The sequence below is a fragment of the Eutrigla gurnardus genome, assembly GCF_963514095.1.
Source record: "Eutrigla gurnardus genome assembly, chromosome: 3".
NCBI classification, from domain to species: Eukaryota; Metazoa; Chordata; class Actinopteri; order Perciformes; family Triglidae; genus Eutrigla; species Eutrigla gurnardus.
Window position 1 is genome coordinate 23,054,585 of NC_139917.1, and position 22,114 is coordinate 23,076,698.

Genomic DNA, 22,114 nt, shown 5'->3' on the forward strand with positions numbered 1-22,114 from the left:
TAATACCAATACAAATATTTGCAAACTGAGATTTCTGTTAAAAAAAACATCAGTAATGTGAATATAATTACTAAAGGGGCAAATAATAACAGCTAGAAAGTCGCATCTTTTTACCGTAATGCAACAAGCCAGGAAAAGACAACACTAATTGCCCCAAAACTCTTACACACTTATCTCCAGAGTGCAACAGCTTTTCTGACACAAACACTAAAACAGAGTACCTTTCCTTCTATAGATCACGTTATTATGTCGTCTGCAGTGTTCCGGCAGATACTACAACTTGGATTGTGCATTGTGGGATGTATTTATGTTAAAGATTAGCCTGATCAAGTACATTTCCTGTCAGTTTCATCACTGCAGTCGTAGTAGAAAGGTCTTGTGTGTGATAAGAGGTAGATTCATTGAGTTTGAGGTGAAGGTCAAAGGCAAAGTTCTCATTGGAGAATAAGAAAAAGCAGAGATAAGAAAGGTAATTGACAGATTGTGTTTTATACATCCCTCAGTGAGCCTTTCCCCCCACCTGTGGACAGTTTTCTGAAATTATAAAAAACAGAGACAATAAGACAGAAACGATACAAAACATCACAACAGACTAGTGGGGCGGTTCAACCAATGCCTGCAACATTCACCCGACAGAAATAATGGGCTTAATGTTTACTCAGAAACACTGCAGAGGACATTGTATCTGTTAGTGTACCATAATGTCACGCAATAAGTGTGATTGGTTAATATTAACTTCAAATATCAAAGGTCTGGTTGATCAACAAGGACCAGATTAAGGTCAAAGGTAACACATTATCAACACACTCATCACAATATTGGTACAAAGCGATTACATCCTGGGCAGTAATGTCTTGGCTGAGTGGCTTTGGCAAAATGACATCAGATAACAACCTCGTTTAAAGTAGGGGACAGATTGTATTCAAATACAACACGTTTGTTTGCTAAAAGAAATGTTTAAAACATGATTGAGTTGTTAATTGAAACCTGCATCTGCTCTATTTCTTGCACGCTCAGTGCCGTGGATGCACGGTGAGGTTCCTGCAGGTGATGACCTACGCCCTTTGCAAACAGAGATTCATGTACAACGGGGTGGGGCAACCATTCTGTCATTCAAAAAGTAAAGCCCACGACCCAATCGGCCGCAGCTGTGGATATTGCCTGGAGAAAAAAAAAAAAAAAAAAGATGAGCTTTCAACGGCCACATCAGCACTGAGATTAGATGAGGCAATAAGGGGGAGCGTGGTTTAAAAGGAGTGGCAGACTGTGAGTAGAAGCCTTCCTCGCTGCAGAGTCGTCCAGCTCACCACCACCGCCACCATGACCTTCAACGGCAACTGGAAAATAGATCGCAATGACAACTATGAGAAATTCATGGAGCAAATGGGTGAGTGAAACGGAGCAGCATAGTTCAACATGCATGCTCTCTCTGTGCAATAAAGACCATAATATAACCCACATCTGATGCAGCTGATAAACACTGAGATTTAATTTTATGAAATAGTTATTTCTATGTAAAAAAATGACAGCCTCACATGGACTTAATGGCACAACCGCCTCCTGAACGTGCTTGTGATTTGATCTGATTGTGATCAGAGCCTTTTCAGACTTCTTTCAATGGGTCTCTTTGATAGGCATCAACATGGTGAAGAGGAAGCTGGCCGCTCACGACAACCTCAAGATGACCATCGAGCAGACTGGTGACAAGTTGCACGTCAAGGAAAGCAGCAATTTTCGCAACCTGGACTTAGACTTGACCCTGGGGGTCAACTTTGAGTACAGCCTTGCAGATGGAACAGAACTATCAGTAAGCACTTCGCCATCATCACACTTTATAGTTCAGAAAGTATGACAAGGAAAGACTCCGTTTGTCTCCTTTTCTCAACATTTTTGTCATGATGTGTAATCGTTTGTTTGAGATGACCTGGTTTTAGACTTTGAGCCCTCGAGCTGCAGGAAAGAGGTCATTTGTTAGCTCAAGGCTTTTATTGTGGTAACCGTTGTTCCCCGTTGATTTGAACTAAATACCACAAACAGTCACAGCCATAAAGCTGTCAACCCTCTGCAAAATCTTTTCCCACCTGGTGTTCATGTTATGGATAACTTTCACTGTTTCACCCTTCAGGGCTCATGGATCATCGAGGGCGAGATGATGAAGGGGGTCTTCACCAGGAAGGACAACGGGAAAATTCTGACAACAACCAGAATCGTCCAAGGAGATGAACTCATACAGGTAGGATGAATTTCTACATGCAGGGATGCAGGGAATTCTACATTGTTCCAAGATACTGTAATACAACGCAAAATACACATCAGATTTATTTCAAAATCTGATATTTTGCACAGATTTGCATCTGTTAATAAGTTATGAATATGCAGTAAACCCTTTGATGTACTTATTTGATGAGTGTATTCATTTAAAATGATTCAGCCGGAAGCAGAGACCATGAGGTTTTATATAATAACCATATCTGACATATGATCTTTCGTCAACAGACCTACAGCTATGAAGGCGTCGACGCCAAGAGGATTTTCAAGAAGTATTAGACCAGACTGATCAATGAAACTGTAAAGTGATACATACAGTGTTGTGTTAAATGATCAACTGCTTATCCCAACATAATCTGTAAAGAGTGCACTTGCTTACTTGTAAAGTATATGAAACAGACTTGAATTGCACAGGATTTTGATACCTTCAGTAATAAAGCTGTACTGTAAATGCCTGTTTCTATGTTTTGTGCACCCCCCAACACACACACACTTCTTTCATCAACATGATAATTGTCCAATTGTCCAACACCAAGCAACTAAATGAGCATGCAACAAGAACAAACTAATGGTGCATGTGCTAATTTGTGCTGCGTCATGCTACACGCACCAAAAGTCTTGACAGCAGCTGAGGAAGAGAAACAAATAAACTTTATACAGCCATAACCATGAATTATGTCTCATCTTTGTTGTTTCGTGATAAAAAATGTATTCAAGGGCATATCAAATGGTTTTTATTGAGTCGTTTCCAGCGTCTGTATTCATTTGCGTGGAGGAACATCTGGCCTTCCTCCATGGAGCCGCCGACCCTCAGCCTTGCATGTGAAAACACGGCCGATGTCTCCATCTGGTGGACTCGTCGCGGTACTGCACTTATTCCCCACATAGCCCAATGGAACTACTACCTATGAGATATTTAAATTACATTAGTTTTACTCACAAATCTGTCCTACTTTGCTCTCCTTCACGTTATTAGCATCAGTGAACGGGTAACCTGATGTTGTTTGTTAGAGGTTTGGGGTCGTTCCAAAGGGAATCTCCACTCTAAGTTTTGTAAGGCGGGAATTCAATCTTTAATTTATGCCGTGTTATTTAGGCCGAGTCTGACCCAGTGACATGTATACAGATGTTTACACCTCACAAAGTCCTACCTACATATGATATCAAGATGAAATCATGTCGTAGTAGCACCCCCATTACTTTCATGTGCAATAATAATTTAACTACACAATAAATGTTACAATAATTCAACTGTACAACTCTGCATTTATATTATACATTTCAAATATGTGCCCTATCCTTGCATTTATATGTAACACACATCATTTTTACTAATGTATTTACACTGTGGTTATATATTGTATGTGTTTGATGCACATATTGCTTTTATTTCTCATTATTTTTCTATTTATTTATATTCTCTACACATATTGTGTTATATATTGTAGAATTATAGACATAAATTACATTTTACAGTCTTTTTTTTCTAGTTTTTTAATGCTCTTATATAAGATCATCTGTAATATTTCCCCCCCAGGTATGATTATTCGATTATAGACCTTGCAGTTGCAGAGATGCACTCCATTCAGTTAAGGAAAAGGGCTAAAGAAAACACACACAGTGAAGGGGCCTATTTGAGAGTGATACAATAATTTAAACTTTATTCAACAATGAATAAAAATAAATATATATTATCTACAAAAATATAAAGTGTAGACAGATTTGTATGTTTCTTGAAATTGATCTGTACACAAGTCATGAAGCGTTCACTGGAGCACCAACAACTCAGTTCAACAGTAATGTCAGGCCGAATCCTCGCCACACTCAGAGGCATGACAATAGGATTCAGTGAGTCATACAGTTCCAACACATCAGGCCAGATCAGCCAGCTACTTATCAGATCAAATCAGTGACACAACAGGGAAAGTTCTACTTTGCTCAGGAGTGTTGATGCAATACGGTGTAATGAGGTTCTGTCCCCGCATAATTAACACATAATCAAAGATATGGATTGATGCAATGCCAACTGTGACGTTTTTGGGACACAGGACAAACTGCCAAACAGGCCCTTTGAGTATATGAAGCTTTTCTGTGACTGAAGACTATGGATCACGGGTGCAAAAGGAAGAACAAGTGTCAGCTTCTGTTTCCAAGCTTGCACACAAACACACACACACACATGCTTGCACATTTATGAACCCAACTAAATCTGCCAGTTATTATATATTAAAGCTCTTTCAAAATGGGAAGGTTTAGTTTTGCTGCCGACATTTAAACATGTCAAATTTGTTTTGCCAAAGTGCAGCCGGATGCAACGTGAACTTCACTGCTGCTGTTGGAACTTCCCAGTCTGAAAGGGCTTTTACTCAAATTGCATCTGGCACAAATCCCTGCCCTCTGTCTCTCGCACACACACACACACGCACACACATGCACACGCACACACACACACACATACATGCATGCACACACACACACACACACACACACACACACACACACACACACACACACACACACACACACACACACACACACACACACACGCCTCATCAGATATGTCACTTTTAGCATTGCATATGTAAAAAGTATTACACGACATCACCTTCATTCCTCTCATGTGGCTTCGATCACAAATACTCGCTGAAAAATGTCAAGGCACTCTGGATTTAAATGAAGACACAAAAGTTCAAAATGTAAAATACAATTTGTGAAAACAATTGCTATCGTTGCAGAGAAAGACAATAAGTCAATAACAGGAAAAATAACTGTAAGTGAATGTTATAACCATTAGTCACATAAGAAAGCATGAATGAAATAAACACTTTGCTGGTGAGATAACATTAATATCAATCTGGTTTATATACTCCAACTGAGCTTCATCTAATCCAGGAGTTTAGTGATTTTATATTAACAGCGTGTCATGGCATCCTTATATTATGTCTTTTGAATGAGTGAACAGCTCAGGTAAAGAAATTCTAAATAGCTCAGTTACTTTCTTCAATTTAAACAGTGTCAATAAATAAACCATGACAAATGCAAGGGGATGCTCAATCAGTTTAGGTGTGGTTTACACACACACACACACATAAATCTCTAAACACCCTCGTTTAGTGGACAAACACAAACACAGCCAACGTAGGGGCTTAATGTGGGACTAGAAACACCTGAACAAAGGTTACTGTGGACACACAGAATGCAAAATTAAAAAAAAGATATGCATAAAGGATGTTTAGGAAAAGATGTGGCAATCTAGTGGGCGCAAAAGTAAATTGATAAATACATGAACATGAAAAAATACAGATTTTTATCTGTTCTTGTGGATTTCGGACAGAAAATAAAGCCTTAAAATACCAAAACCTGCTTTTAAATGAATCTTAAAGTTATTTTTGAATGAATGCATAGTATGTCAGTATTGTTTGCATCATGTGTTTATATTTACAATGGATTCATAATCAAAGGTAGGGAGTGTTTAACTAGTTTCCAAATTAACTGTAAATTGCTATTTAATTTGTTGATTTTTATTTACTATTCAGTCAAATCCAATGGGGCTATGTTTGATGGACTCGAAGCCTATCATGCTCATGCTTATGCTGCACACACAGCTAGTAAGATTCTGTAAAGGCCACATGCAGGTTTCCGAACATCAGTCTGACAAACGAGAATGATTATATTGGCATCGTTATAAAAAAATACCTGCAAATACAGACCTGTTCAAATCTGTCTACTTTAAAAGGAAGACTGAAAAAATACAATTTGACATCACTGTGAATTACAAAATAAATAAATAAATAAATAAAAAGATTACAAGGACCAGCACAATCCAAGGTTGAATACAGAAGGTGACGCGGGTCGTACGCTACATCGACCTGCTAAATAACACGAGGGCCGCCCCAAACTACACAACGTCGGGGTCAACAAATTGAAGGATTTTGTGCCAGAAAGTGAACACAGTCATGCAAAAAAAAAAAAAAAAAAAATTCAGAATGATCAATACATATTAACGAATGACAGCAGAAGAGTTTTTTGGTACGGGACAGCCCTCAGTCATTCATTAACACATAAATGTCGTAACATTACTGATATGTGATAACGGTTCAAACCAATCAGTAACAGAATATATGAACGTGAGTGTTGCAATGTCTGTTCCCTGGTGACCTAGAGCCCTCCATGTGCATAAAATTGGAAAGCTGCCCAAGTATCGCTCGACCTGTAGGATTTATTTTGTTGTGTAGAATGACATCATATTCTGATAAAGTACCTAAAATGCATCTTTCCTCGTGGACATGCTGCGATATGTCATCATACTTCCTTAGTTCGTCTTTTTATAATTACAGTTCAGTCTCTCAATCAGTCTAACGCACCAAAACTCTGAATATATTGCAGCACTTCTGCATAAATCAATTTAAACTCGATTTAAAGAACAAATAAAAGACTCAAGGACCCTTTTGTGCAAACAGTCACGAGTTTGGTTAAAAGTAAATCTTCTTGCAGAGACGCTGCGGGACGACGGAAGACGTTACAGTGTGCGGGACGTCGATCGTCCGTCAAACGAACCGATTTAGAAACAGCTTTCAGTCGTGTGACAAGCTTGCATAAATAAATTCCACTCAAACGGGAGAAGTCGCGCCTCAAGACACATTTCCATTCTGTAAACTCTTTGGCATCCAGTTCGTACTGACCACCGTCCCCCCCTCCATGTAAACACACCTTACCAAGTAACACTCATAAAAAACCACGCTCGTCCAGTCCTTTGGCTGTCACTGGGTTCCATTTTGCAGTGGGTTTATTGCTATTATGGCCTGTAAAGAAACAAAAAACAAAAAAAATAATCTGGTTTAAATTATATTTTAGGAGTTTTAGGAGAAAACATCCTCATTTTGTCTTTTCCAATAACTGTCAGGTAGGAGCGGGCAATAGAGATAAAACCTTATTGTGATTTTTATATGTACATATGGTGAAATACTGACATTTTTTGTAATGTATGTGTAAATCTAGGTTCTTCCTAAGCATTGATCCAGAAATCAATGGCATATTACAGTATGTGGTCAGCTTGGCGTATTAGAGGGGCTTACTTGTTTCAGGTCTGGCTTTTGGCACATCTTGTGAGTATGTGTCAGAGGGCAGCGCGTGGCCGGCGTCTCTGCGTTCGCTCACCACCAGCGTCCGCGGCGCCGTGGCTGAGAGGACAAGAGGTCTCTGGTTGTGGTACTTCAGACGGTATGTTTCCGTCATGCAGTTATCTACGGTGAAGTACGTCGTCAGAGAGACCTCTTGGGCCGGCGCCGCCTGTTCCACTCTGCAGCCGGCCGGCCTCTCCTCGCTGTCGCACGACGACGGCGTGCTCCTCTCCGGGTCCGACCCCGACTTGGAGCTCGCGTCCGAGAAGGTCCTGAGGCCCGAGACATCGGGCCTCCTGTGAGGGCTGACGTAGGACGCGGATGGAAGACGAGGGGGGAAGGGTTCTTGGAGCATCCTCGGACGAAACGCCGCGTGGCTCGCTTCCCCCTGGTGAGGTGAGGTCCGCGGGGTCGGTCGGAGGTGGGGCGACCCCGTGGGGGCGAGCTGACGCTGGTTGTTCTGCTGCAGAGGTTCTGCCGTCACACTGCTGGGAGGGTGGTGCTGCAGGGGCGGATGAGCACACTGGGACTCGGGGGCGACGGCGTTTTCTCTGTCCTCGGGCTCCGAGAGAGCAAGATCATCGGAGCTGTTCCATTCAGAGCTGCTGGTCTTCGCCATGTGCCTCAGGGCCGTGCTTTCTCCAGCGTGCCCTCTGCAGTTGGTCTGCAGCTCTTGCTGCTCGCTCTGCCTGCTGTCTGAACCGGCGGACTCCCTCTCCGAGGAGGCGGCTTTTCTGGAGGTGCTGGAAGTGTACTTTGATTTCCGTCTACAGGAGAGAATGATGGGAATTATTGTTTAGTATAATGGAAATCCAAATTTATGAGTCCACATACACATTAGAACAAATCGTGTACAGTTTTGGATAAAGGGCACTACCTCGAACTTGGACTGCACTTTAGATGTGAATGTGAAACTTGGTCATGGTTCTTTCCCTGAGGTTTGGGTTGATGTTTGCCTAAAACATATAAAAACAACATATCAAAACATAGTGACAGAAAAAAAAGAAGAAAAAAAAAACCCATATCTCTATAGGACTGGAAAATCCTGCAAATAACTATTTAAATACTGTAATTATAATAGGAGATAATGTATGTTTTAACATAGAAATCTTCTAAACTACAATACTAAAATGAAAATCTCCAGAACACAACAAATGAGAAATCATTCAGCATAAAAAAAAACAGGACGACGATAAGAGACTTGTGAAAAAACAAGATTGGAGTGTGATGCGTGACATTAATGGTTCGTTTTCTCAGTATTTAGAGAATCCTGAGAATTAAGTCAGAATCTTAGAATTTTAGACTCATAATTCAGAATCACTTTTCCCTTTTACCACCTACTCCTAATTTGTTTTCCTAGTTATGAACTAGGCACACACTTAATAAAGCAAAATCAATCAAAAGAAGAGACCAGGCGGAGACAAAATCACCGACTACGAAAGCGATAACCGCTCAGGACACCAGGTGGCAGCAGCAGAGCGCAAAGTCACACTTCACTTTCTCACAGCTGGATGAACCAGTTAGCACGCTCACCCAGCGTGGTGCTGAATTCCTTTCCCTTTAAAAATAGATGTGTCATTTTTTTTTTCTCTTCGCTGTTGCCCCGGAGAGGCCCATGCAAGGATAAAAGCTCTAGCTGTCTGTCGGAAAACGCTGGCTCGAGATGCACACAGCCTCGATAAAGCATCGAGTGCAGCAGAGTACCGCATGAAACAAGAAAGATATTTATGACAATGCCGGCAGCCACGTCCAGCTGTGCTTTCTGAATGAGCTTTGTGGGATTATCATCAGATTAATGGCTGAATGGGTGAAGAGGTGAAGGAGCCGGTCCAGGCTCAGAAATCAGTCTTCAATTACTCTCACATTATCATCCGTTACACCAAGAGACATGTAGAGAAAGAGAGTAGGAACTTTTTATTTCTCTCTGAAATTAAACTACATGGGGCGTGCATAGATAATAAACACTTATTGCACTTTTTTGGTATATCTTTTATTTACAAATCTGATCTACTGTAAGATCATTGGAATTAGACGTGAGATAAAACTGATTTACGTTCATTTTCACATCACGCTACTTTGGTTGGTGGCGTCTCTCATTCTATCCTTCTTTTTCCTTTTATCACCTTCCGTTTTTTTAAAACACCATCATTTCTGTTTAAGAATCTCTTAAAATCTTGGAACTTACCATTGTGTGACAGTGAGGACGTTACACTTGATTTGGCATCGCCTCCTTTTTGGTGCAGCTGACTGAAAATAAAAGACTAAAATTATTCTACACAAGTTTTCATGGTTAGTCAATTAGTATTTTGAAAAAAAGCTCTCTGCAAAAACAAAGTAGCAAACAAACAGTCTTTCGTGGTCTTCTGAGGCACCAAATGTTGCAAAGCACCATGGGGGAAAACACGGGGTCTGCATGGGTCCACTTGGATTTAAATGTCCAAAAAATAAAAACATTTTATTATTTGTATAATTATTGCATTGTAGGCCTTGGGTATAGCTGCATGTATCGATTTCGTTTTTATTTGGTGACAATTAACTTTTGAATGTTTAATACTTCACAAATTTGACTGACATTAATTGTGCACCGTGTGCATTTTGGGGAGATTTTTAAAAATATAATAATAACCGGTATTTCCTGATTATGCCACTTTCTCTTACAGTCACCATAATAAAGTTATGTCCAGATAAATACAGATGAGTGAACCACACACAAGCATTTACAGCTGCAACACTTCACTTATAAACCCCAACTTAACGTCTTTATCATTAGTAATGATAGCATGGATACTTTTGTTCATTTAGGGAAATAAAATGTTAAAGTGTTCAACAAAAGTCTCTCCTAAAAAGTTGAAAGGATTGATCCGTGTAGATCATATAAACTTAAGGTTTGCTTCAAGTTTTCAGTTTTCTTCCTGATGCATTGATATCATTAATAGCACAAGTTATTTGAAAGGTTAGGTCTCCTTATGCAGTTCAGTTTTCAGCCTTGTTTCCAAGGAAATCAAAAGTATTTCGGAGTGATGATGCGTACACAGCAGTGTCAACACGCATCACGAATCTCAGCAGAACAAACTGGTGGAAGAAGGAACTGAAGGAAGTGTGCTGAGAAATGGTTGAAAAGCATGTGAGAGAGACAAGTTATTTATAGGACAGTATTTACCCTCAATTAAACTTGGACTGATGCTCATATAAACAAGATTTTCTCCAGAATGACAAACAAACCCAGCTTCAATGTTAAAATGGGAACCTGACTATTGTTTTTAAGACGGAGAGAAAAATTGTGAATTGTGATCCTTCAAACTGACACCCAGAAATGATAACTTCCTTATTCACCTTCCAATGCTCCTATTTGTTGAATATGAAACCTCCATCTGTCCTAATAAACAAATAGAAAACAATGCGTCTTACCCTTGCAGCTGTGCCTCTGGCGTTGACCTCGGGTCTTTAACCACAAAGCCCTCGATGCCAGGCGAATCAGGATTGGTGGAGCCGCTGCTGAGGCGATCGCTACTCTCATAGCCGGACTCTGTCCTTTGGATGGTCCAGGTGTCACTACGCAGCAGTGTCTTGGGGCCCCCCTTAAGCCTGGTGCCCCTCTGCTGGTTGGCCCTGCTCTCCGACTCCACGGAGCTGTGGCTCTCGGTCTCGTGCCGCTGCTCGTCCTCGTAAATCGTCATCAAACACTTTTGCTTCTTATCGTCTCTGGCTCGGACGTAGTCCCGCTCGCGGTCTCTGCTTTGTTCGGCGTGCGCCCGTTCCTGGGACGAAGGCTTAGCGTGGCGGGGGCTGTCGTGTTGCTGTTGGCGCCGCTGCTCCAGTTCGTTCAGCACGGTGTCCACGTTCAACGCCTCCCGGACGGGTCTCCAAGTGGCCTTGGGTTTATTGCGGCTCCCTTCGCCTCCACCTTTCTCCCATTGCTCCTGGCAGCTATCCTGATCGTGGCGACACGGGGAAGTGTTGTTCCTCTGCGTACTGAAGGACTGTCCACGTGGCTCCTGAGAGCCTCTGCCTGAATGGTTTGAAGGCTTCTCAGTGCGCGGGTATGTTTTGAGCTTCTGGTCCGCAGGAGGCCTCGGCCCGTTCTCCGGAGGAGATGAAGATCTTGCGTGTGCCATCTCTAGAGAGAACGCACGCAGGTTATTTGCATGCTCTCACGTACATGGGTTACCTGTGATGCAGACACAATGATCCAGATGCTACCTTTGTGTTGTGAGGGGTCCGTTTTCCGATGCCCTCGATCCTTTTTCGATGATTCACTTGGTCTCTGCAAAGCCTCCATGAAAGGTTCCTGGAATTTGTTTGGGCTGCCAAGGGGATGTTTCACTGTGGGGAAATGATAGAAATGGCAGATGAATGGTTTCTTATGGACTTTTCTTAAATATCCATTTATATAACCTTTAACCAGGAAAAAGACTCATTGAGATTAAAAATCTCCTTTCCAAGACTGTCCTGGCCAAGACAGGCAGCAGCACACGTAACACACTTTCACACATTAACACAAACATATAACAATTCAATGAAAACACGTAAGGGTCATTCCATGTGAAAACAGCCAAAATTGGGGTATCATGTACATGACACCTCTCAGATTTTGCTGAAAAGCGGTGAAAATATGCCTTATGTTACCAAACGAGGGAATCTGAAGTTTCAGGTCAATATCTCAAACGGTTTGCCCGTGGCGTCCATTTTAGTTTCAAGTGCCACACCCCTTTTTGACACATTGGAATTTCGCATTTCATTTGTTGGCATTTTTGGAGGCCCATAACTTCTGTTTTAATAGTGATAGAAGGCTGAGAATTGCTCTGTTAGTTTATTGTAATGTGTACTTCACAATTCTACAGGCAGAATCAACATTCCTTACTGTTTGGGTGAGAGGTGGGTCACCAAAGTCCAATTTGTTTTTGACGGCCAAAATTATTTTTCACTTTTTGGGTGCTCCTAGCACCACGATGAATGATCACATTTATTCTAAACACGATTATTTGTTGTATTTGGGACCTTTGCTCTTGCCAAAATGAATTTGAAGGGTATGGTACCACTGGTGGGGGTTTTATGGGGGTCCAAAAACCCTCCCGGGCAGAGGTGACTCTTTTGGAACCCCATATTTGGACCCCCAAATGACCAAGTGGGCACTTGATGATCCTAATGGGATTTATACCAGATAAAGATACATATTTGTTCTTTCTTTTAATGAAATAAAACCTTTGACTGAAGCTCCTTGATATGAATTTTATTCGTCAAAATGCACCATTTTGGACATTTTTCCCAAGAAGAAGAAAGTAGTTCAGATATAAAGGTCTCTTTTTGGTTTCAAAGGAAAAGCAAGAAATGTTTCTAAAGTAGAAACCCAATTTCAATTACTGCTATTATGTCCTAAATTACCTGCATAATACACCATGCGTTATGAACAACAACAACAACATTCTAACACGCACAGCGTGACATATGAGGTTTGCCAGAGGTGCTGGAGCATATGTGATAGCCCTGCAGCATCATGTATTAGGCTCAGACAAATTCACACCGGGGTCGGCTACCTCGCCACGCTATTTATTCGCAGTCTGGCACTCTCACCTTGAATCTTTGCTGTAAACGAGGCAGGAGAACAGAACAACAAAAACGATCTCAGAAAAGAACAGATGCTAGAGCTTCGTTAGCGATGTTAAAACACATTACTCCTGCCACATTTGCAAACCCCTGTGAGAAACAAGACACGCTGTGAAGTGTGAACATCTGTCTCCGAATCAGCACATTCACCAGACAGCTGCACTGTCTGTCTCGTTTTCATCCAAACTCCTCCTTGCTCGCCGGTTAGCACCGTTTCCTCCCTTTATCTTTGCGTTTTGGTTTAATTAGCACCGCGCTTGAAGACGCCGTTTCAAATCGTAGTGAAGATCTACAGTGAAATACAATATAACACGACAGTATATATATATATAAAAAAGGAAAGCGCGATGCTAAGTGCATGAGCATGACTGTTGGATGTCACAACAGCGGTGAGTAACAGCAGTGAGTAAGCCGTAGTGGATGTCCAGATTTGTTCATGTAGCCTAATGCTGACATTTAAGTAGTTCCACTGAGAAAGGAAGCTAGATTTAGATGAGAATTAAGAGTTTCTCCTCCACAACAGCCAAGTAATTAACCAGTCCACATTACATCATGTTGCCTGAAGTGATGCAGAGACTCTCAGATTTAGTAACACTAGTATAACACTAAAGCACAACAACAACAACAACAACACATACTTACTCCTATTTTCATGAAAACAAGAATTCAGTCCCATACCAGTCAAAGTGTCTGGGCAACGCACTAAAGCAAAGCAATCCATCTAAACAGCAATCGCCAAAAAAAAAAACCCCAAGCAGTATAAATGAACGTAGGCAAACAGCCGAAATGTGTCGGGGAGGAGTGAGAACCGTGGAGCAGGAGCAGGAGTGCGCTTGGCCACAGGAGCAGGGATTAGGGAGGGAGGCGTGGGTGGTAATCTGCATGCAACAGAGGCATCATCCTCATGTCAAGTTCAAGCCAGCACACAGGGCAGGACAGTCTTTCTGTCCCCGTGGTTTAACAGCACTCTACAATCCCGACACACAAACCATAACGTGAAACGATTATTCTCGTACCGTTTAGACTTTTAGTGACGCGTTCATGAAATTAAAAAAATCCGATCCTCTAATAGACTGGGGATTTATGGAAATTAAATTATTAGACAAATTGAAATCGAGCACCGATCTCTTATTGATTGTCACTAGTTTGCAGCAGTCTGGCAGCAACTAACCTCTGTTATTCAGAAAATATGAACTGCATACATGTCAGTGGAAAGTTCAGTCACATAACCGAAATGTAAACAGAAATAAAAGGACATAGTTACGTCAGCGTTTGATATGAATATAAGGCATGTTAGCAGTTGCATTCCTGCAGAATTTTATTGGGTACATAACCCGAAGACTAGAATATCAGCTGCCGAATGTTACCTCTCTCAAACATCCTTTTCTGCTTGCATACTAGGATAGTTTTATGCCACTTTACACAGTTTAATGTTGTGTATAATAATGTAAGCGATCATTTTAGCGTAACCTGAACCAAGTCATGAATATAATTATGTTATGGTAGTGGTTTATGATACCGTGATCTGGGTCATTGGCATGTATAAACATGTATAAACATATGGTGCCAAAGTTTATCAACGTTCTAAAACAATATGCACATAGTTTCTGGAGTGCAGACTTACGACTGGAATAGTTTACTCCTGTTGGAAAAGTGAATATCATTATTTATTCTGAGGGCGGGTCAAAGAAGACAACTAAAACAACGTAAATAAACATACTATATATTAATTATAGGCAAGTAGGCTTGGATAATTAAGTTGACTGAACAGTTTCTGGTGGATTATGCCCATCTCGACTCAACTTCTAAGTTCATTCATTAATTAATTCCCTGAAAAATAGAGTCACTGACTCTTTGATTGCGTTGCTGGTGTTGTCATGTCAAACACGCAATCCGAAGCTTTCAACAAAACGGTGCAAGAGATTCATTTACTTGTTTTTTTGGGCAACTGACTGTGGTCTAAGTAGGATAATCCGTGATGAGGTTTGTGTTTAGTCAGCAGTAATGCATGACAAGGTGTCCCGATATAAGAAAATAATGAAAGTGGATTTTTTAGAGGATTAATGCACTATTAACATTACCGCTCTTCAAAGTTAGAAATCACAGAGAGCAGCTGCATTCATATCACACTTTTTATATAAAAGTAGTAAAAGATTTGTAAAGAACTTATGTCTATGCTGTATTTAAATTTCTTAAAAATGTCTAAATACACACATTTTGGATTGTCTGTCAGAAGTTATTGTCTCACCTGTCACATCGCCATTGATTTGGGCTTTGTACCGAGGACACATGGTGGTTTGTCTCGGTGCATCTTCGTTAGACACTGGGGATCCCTCAGGGTTAGTGTAAAATAAAAGAAGTGGCTGGAAATGTCCCCTGATGCATTTAGAGGCAACATCTTTCCATTTGGATCCAATCTGGAGGGGGAGAGAGTGATATAAGAGCATGTAACACGCAGTAACGGGGATAAAGCCGATAAAAAGCACAGAGGTTCCTAACCTCCTTTACAGTAGCATCATCGAAAAACATCCATTTTGAAGATTTGGTGTGATAGGCGAAGGCTGAGTAGTGTTTACTCGAAAAGCAGATCATCCCCACCAGATGAAGCTCACTGCGTTTGGCATTTTCATCAGTGACACGGTTGAAAAGCTGAAATGGAGCAAATCTTTGATCTCCACATATCACAACACACTGACAGCTGTGATCATTTTGGTTTTGTACATGAGTAACTGGCCATTCTAGCATAAAACTGACTCTATGTAACATTTGGATAATGTCTATAGAGAAATGATAATACATAGTAATGTGGTGAGCATGGGCTCTTACCCCACACAGGTTCAAACGTGGGCCAAGTGACCGAATGACATCGTCCGTGAGATCAGACTGCTCAGCATCCCAAACAAATCCAATAGTGACAATCTCTGGACAGTTCATGAGCACACGGCGGATCTTGATACTTTGACCACAGTTGCTCTGCAAAGGAAGAAGAAAAACATATGGAGGTCCACAATAATCTCAATGTTCATACATTTGGGGAAACAAAATTGTGATTTTGATGTAAATTTCAAGGCCCAATTAAGTCAGAATTGACAGATTTCTGTGCTTTGCACAAAAGGAAATGTATCAAACAGGATTAAAACTAACAAGGCAGAAACCAGTCAATCAGACACAAGATACAAATCTAAAATGTGCAGCGAGTAAAAGTGAAATTGATACATTTTTTTTCTCTCATCAGTATCATTAAATCTACACTAGAGCTCACATTTCCTGATTTTCTGGAAGAATAATGGGTTAAGGGAGCAGATTACCCAGCTTCCCCCAACCGATGCACACCAAAGAGGAAGACAGCGGCAGCGAACACAGACAGAACAGTGGATATACCCCCTTACTGCTATTTATATCCTAACACTAGTCTGGCACCGTCTCCTCCTTCCAGTCGCTTCAAGTGCAGAGTCGCAGCAGAGAGCACACCATGTACTCTGAATAGCTGCTACAATCATCTTACTTAGTAACATGCTAAACGATTCAATTATTCATTAACAACCGCCTGTACAGAATCAGCACTTACTTTAATTATGGTTGAATTCAGACGCATATTTTCACAAAGCAGCCTAATGGGGGAAAGACGTCTTGTTTTGTGAATTGAAACATGTGAAGAATGACAGTATGTCACGTACCGGGCAGCTTCGGAGGTCACCTGTGTTGTTTGCTGCCTGCAGCAATTCCCCAAACATGTCGGATCTGAGCCGCTCGTTCTTCCCCGACATGCGATCGACCTGTTGGCTGTGCAGAAAAACAAGAGGTTGTGTCAATAGTTGGTCCGAAGCCTTTGGGGAAATTAAATTGAGGATCAAATAATAATATTCAACACTAGGTGTTTTGATTCGGCTGCTAAAAGTACAGGAAGTGAATTGATCTAAAATCAAATCATTTTCTAGTATTTAATTATTTGACATTTGTATCAGGATTAGCACTCTGGCCTGATTTATTTTTTTTAGCCCATTTTTTTTTAAAGCCATGGCAGTAAACCAAGTACTCACCATAAAGCAGTGGTTGAGACATAATGTACTAACTCTGTGAAGGGGTGTGGGTCTGAAGATGCACCACAGCAGCGACACACAAACTGCAAAACAAAGATTACATATTCCCGTCATTAACATTTATTTAAAGCAGCTGTGGGAGTCTTGATCATTATTCTACTTATTCTACTAAAAATATTGATACGGCAATATATCGCGATACTTTGCCGCCCAATACAATATTGATTTTTCAACTTCAAAGATTGAAAGATTCATGTTTAGACGCGTTGTGAATGCTGTACTTTATCCTTTTTCATTTTATTTTCAATATTTATTCCAGTGAATTTCATGGGAATAAATAAAATGGAGTTATTTGAATGCAATAGTTTTGACTCAATTTGTCCTCTGATCAATGCCATCTGATGTACAGATACTTGTGTTTTCATCTTTATTTCTATCGCAATATCGTGATATCGTGATACGTATCGTATCATGACCAAAGTATCGTGATACGTATGGTATCGTGATACGTATCGTATCGTGATACATATCGTATCGTGAGGTTCTTGCCAATACTCACCCCTACACATCAGTAAACATATTATTATGATTGTTTTCTTTGCAGATGACATGACATACAGTATTAAAAGATAAACATAGTTACCTGCTCATAAAGCATCATCGCAAACTTCTGATGCGTGATGCAGGACTTGGATGGACACGCGTCGGTCGCAGTGTCTGAAACTATGTGTAAATGAATTCGCTCCAGGATGTTCTCCTAATATAGAAAGAAGAAATAAGTATTACAAATACAAATATTACATCTGTGCAAACATGCATGCTACACAACACTATTGCACAGTGTTTACCTTACAAACTGTGAATTAGTCGGTCTATTGTCATACATTTTTCAACATGGTTGTCGATTATGAATCAGGGTCTTTTTATTTATTTATTCCATAGCTTGTAATGTAAAGTCAGACTGAACCACTGAGGTATCCGCCCTCAATATAGATGTTCAATAGACACAACATGTAAAACCGTACAAAAAAAGGGATTTTAGATGATCGAGGCACTTCGACAGACAAAGACCAAAAGGCAAACTTAACCAAATAAATCCAAAATACAATCCAAAGAGGGCTTAACGTCTGAGTGAAACAGAAGTAGAGTGTCTTGAGCTCCTGTACTGTAAGTATTCCCCAGTGAAATGAAAATTTGAGCGGAATTCAATTACAAAAGGGATTGAAATCAAATGCGAATTTGATTGAAATCCCTTTTTGTAAGGGAACACCGCTGATTTGACTCCCTTGTCACAAAAGTTCCAGATTGCTGGATGGATGATATTTTTGGCGGAACATTGGTTGCAACTAGCTTTATGTAAGCGCATATCATATTTGGTTATATATACGGGAAGACCAGATGATTGGATATAAAGTCAGTGGCCTCTGCTTCCTTTTACCTGCAGTCACAGAGGAGGAAGCACCGTAACATTATTCAACACACAGTTAGTGTGGAAAGGACTTCCACTGGATGTTACTTTGATTAAAAGCCAAAGGCACAGTGTCAACGTACGAAGCACTCGGCAGCATCATCCATCAGGCCAAGCTGGAAGCGTTGCTCATCCTTAAAAGTTTCAGCGAGGGCGTTTCGCAGGCTGTCGGAGGGCAGAACGCGCTCTCTGCTCTGCTGGAATTGGCTGAAGATGCTCTGTAATAGACAAACAAACGATCCGTCACTGTCCTGAAAATTAACAGTATTTTCAAATGACTGTTCCTCACAAAATTATAATCCATGACTATTTGATTTTGTTATTATAAAATCAAAATGCATCATTTTTTTTAAATCACCAGCACCATAGAGAAGGCTACAGAATTAGAATAAATTAGAAATATTTGACATTAATACAAATTATGCCAGCTTTAACTCAAAGTGCCGAATCAAACCTTTAAAGCACAGAAGATGCAGGCGTCACCGAGACAGAAGTGACCTGAGAGCTGCCTCAAACTGCGCCTGAAGATGTCCAGTTGCCAAAGCACCTGTGATGGTTTGTGAACAGCAAAAAAAAAAAAAACATTAAAATACAGACATACACAGAATCTCTTTTCAAGGATTTCAGATGAGAAAGAGCTTACAAACAGCATTGTTTACATTAGCTTCTCCTGGCTTTGAGTCATTTTTAGCTCATTGTTTTTATCCCAGCATCTTTTCTATGCACGCATTTAAAAAATCCCTCTGAAAATCGTAAAAAAAAAAAAAAAGGAAAATAATTTTAGCCCAGAAGCTAGATAGATATTGTATTCAGGAGTTAAATTAATTAAAAAAACAACAAAAAAACATTAATTTTGCCTGGTAGAAAAAAGGATTTTACCCAATACTGCTGTTTATGTAATGTTCTGCTGCTACTCCCATGATCATAAACCACTTAATTCAGCTTTACATGGTGCTAACTAAGTTATGTTCACAGGATAATTTGCTGTTTTCTTAGTCTGAGCACACAGAGTTATGTCATGATTTCAGCGGTGTGAAGTAATTTAACCGAAGTCTTTTTAAGTCATTTGAGCTGGTAGAAAATGGGGTTCGTCACCTGAACAGCGCTGTTTAGGAAGCAGCTATTTTGCCCAGGCTCATTCAACAGGCCTTTGGTGAGCGCGAGAGACAGCATGCTCCCAGGCTGGTAGGATTTCTTAAGGCCTCCACCAGGTTTTTTGAATATCTTCACCCATGCCATGGAGTTAGAGCCTGCAGCTGATAAAAAAAAAGACATCCAAAAAGACTGTCGTCGTGTCTTTTAATGCAATGTACACCCCATGTGCAACCTTAAAATCCTATTATGTACAAAATATACAAACACGTTAAAACCTATAAATGTCAGTGTGTTTTTCTATGTATACTAATGATTCAAAGTGTGATTATTATGACATGGCACTACGGGAGCACAATAAGCCACCCTGGATGAAAATCATCTTGGACACAGTTTTGGTTACATCACTAATCCAAAGTGAGTGATGGCTGGTTTGCCAGATGAATCATGTCATACCTTCCCCGGAGTTGGGGGGAGACTTGCTGCGGCCGGACATGCTGGGAGGCGGGAGCTGGTGCGCTGGTCTGGCCATGGGCTGCATCCATTTCACCCCCACGCCCCTCCGGAGCAGTTAGTGGAAAGCATCTTCGGGATCAGCCGTAGGGCAGCCTCGGCCATGTGCTGCAGCACATCGAATGGCAAGTGAACAGGATCTGAGGGACAGAAGGGGAAGGAAGAGGTGAACCCACACTGACAGCAACTAACTATAACAATTACAGATTGTTAGTGTTTTTGATCTGATCCTGCTCTGGTTTGTTTACATTTGTCATGTTTACACAGGAGGGGGGGGGGGGCAATAATGATCACACTTTTACAGGCATATCATTTTAATGTTATAGGCTCATTTGTAAATGTAGCTATAATCTCCATGTAAAACAATGTTACTGATTGCAGGCCTTTCATGGGGTAACAGAATGACATATTCCCTTAATATTCCAACGTGTTCATCATTTAAACTCATATTTAATGCCTACATTTGGTGGCCCGCATGTGTTTCTGCACCAGCTTCATAACATGTGATAAGAGGCCTCTGACATAAGCGCCCATTTTTCGCATTATGGATCATAATAAGGGACACGAAACGTTTCCTGAGCGGGGTTGTGTGACCATCCTGAGCTCCCGCCGCTCCCGCAGCAAGCAGACACGCTGCCAGCGTCGCAGTCTCACGCTGAACTGTGTATACACGGGAAGAGCGCCCGCTCGGCAACAGTAGCACAAATATGCCGCAACAAAAACAAGTGCTCCGGCGACTCACCTTTAAAGGGAAGCGGACACTTGAACGCCTCCGACGAAGCGCCGCCACAGTTCGAGTCCAGCTGTCGACACGCAAATCCACCCCCCGACTCACTTGTCCCCGGAATCGTCCAAATCAAACTGGCTGGAAAACGCCGCAGATACGTCCACACGCATGTAACGCGCTCTCCGTCATGGTGCAGCGCCCCAGTCCCTCCGACGCGGACACGCAAGGCAGCAGCGTGTCCGCTGTTTTCCTGCCTCACAGCGGGACAACGTTGATTCGGTGGAGGGGGAACAACAACAACAAAAAATCTTCCCCTTTTTTTGATTCTGCACAAACGGCGCCAGTGATGGCCTGTGCCAGAATGTCCGACGCGGATTAGTGATGTTTTGAGACTTGAGAGGTCAAACTGCGCCCCTAGCGTCGCCTGGAGTGCACTGCTGCTGCTGCTGCTGCTGCTGCTGTACTGCGATCTTCGGTCCCTGCATGGCAAACTGTGTGCTGGCGGAAGGTCAGACTTCCAACTTGTCATGATGATGATGAGAGAAGACATCACATGACTGCACTGGTTTCATAATCATGCAGCACTATGGGGACTAAACTCTGCCTGTATTTTTTTTTATTTTCTCAAATCTGGGTTAAATGCCAAACCACGGAACAGAAAACAGTTTTATATTATTATATGACATAAAATACCGAAAGTGTAAATATGACAAAATTACCAACAAGACACACTGGACACAGAAATGTCCAAAGTTCCATGCTTTCATCCTCTTTCTTCATCATTCGTTACACAGATGTAACACATAAAGCATTAATTTCCCTCAAATGGCAATTCTTATAGTCAACATCTACTATATGTGTTTCTGTGACAAAAACCCCGGGGCAGATGGAGGGCCTGGAAGGGTAAAGCCTGCAGAGCCGAGCATGCAGGGTGTAGGTGTAGACGGCTGATGGTGCAAACAAGCCACAGTCAGCAAAAATGACACACAGAGATTGGAATGTCTGTTTTAGCAGGTCTGTTTGGCTACTTAGCATCATTATGTGATCATTAAATGTATATAAAAAATGGCCAGAATAAGTAAAGATTTAACGAGTCTGATGACAGGATGAGTAAACCTGACACAAAGTTCACCCTCCTCATTCCACATGCCAAGTCTTCATCACCTGCTGCTTTTCTCACTTCCTTCAGTGTGCAAAGGGGATCATTTATGTGTGTGTGAGTGTGTGTGTGTGTGTGTGTGTGTGTGTGTGTGTGTGTGTGTGTGTGTGTGTGTGTGTGTGG

The 22,114-nt window shown here is 41.2% G+C and overlaps 2 protein-coding genes across 3 annotated transcripts; one reads left to right on the forward strand and one right to left on the reverse strand.

Moving 5' to 3' along the window:
* The first annotated feature begins 1,157 nt into the window (after window positions 1-1,157).
* On the forward strand, window positions 1,158-2,635 carry fabp2 (fatty acid binding protein 2, intestinal). Its single transcript, XM_084005675.1, has 4 exons — window positions 1,158-1,387; window positions 1,635-1,807; window positions 2,126-2,233; window positions 2,497-2,635. Exons 1-4 carry the CDS (start codon window positions 1,321-1,323, stop codon window positions 2,545-2,547), a joined length of 399 nt encoding a protein of 132 aa, XP_083861801.1. The 5' UTR covers window positions 1,158-1,320; the 3' UTR covers window positions 2,548-2,635.
* Window positions 2,636-4,569: 1,934 nt separating this feature from the next.
* usp53b (ubiquitin specific peptidase 53b) lies at window positions 4,570-21,265 on the reverse strand. 2 transcript variants are annotated; one of them, XM_084006126.1, is made up of 18 exons: window positions 20,848-21,265; window positions 20,049-20,245; window positions 19,596-19,756; window positions 18,955-19,047; window positions 18,584-18,718; window positions 17,676-17,789; window positions 17,033-17,115; window positions 16,670-16,775; window positions 15,819-15,965; window positions 15,492-15,641; window positions 15,241-15,409; window positions 11,589-11,711; window positions 10,797-11,505; window positions 9,574-9,635; window positions 8,266-8,344; window positions 7,344-8,155; window positions 4,783-7,070; window positions 4,570-4,658 (listed from the first exon to the last, which is right to left on the reverse strand). In XM_084006126.1, the coding sequence occupies exons 2-17, from the start codon at window positions 20,131-20,133 to the stop codon at window positions 6,994-6,996; spliced, it is 3,105 nt and encodes a 1,034-aa protein (XP_083862252.1). In that variant the 5' UTR covers window positions 20,134-20,245; window positions 20,848-21,265; the 3' UTR covers window positions 4,570-4,658; window positions 4,783-6,993. The 2 variants fall into 2 exon arrangements, with proteins under 2 accessions (XP_083862252.1, XP_083862251.1); XM_084006125.1 differs by having other exon boundaries at window positions 4,777-7,070.
* Window positions 21,266-22,114: the final 849 nt, after the last annotated feature.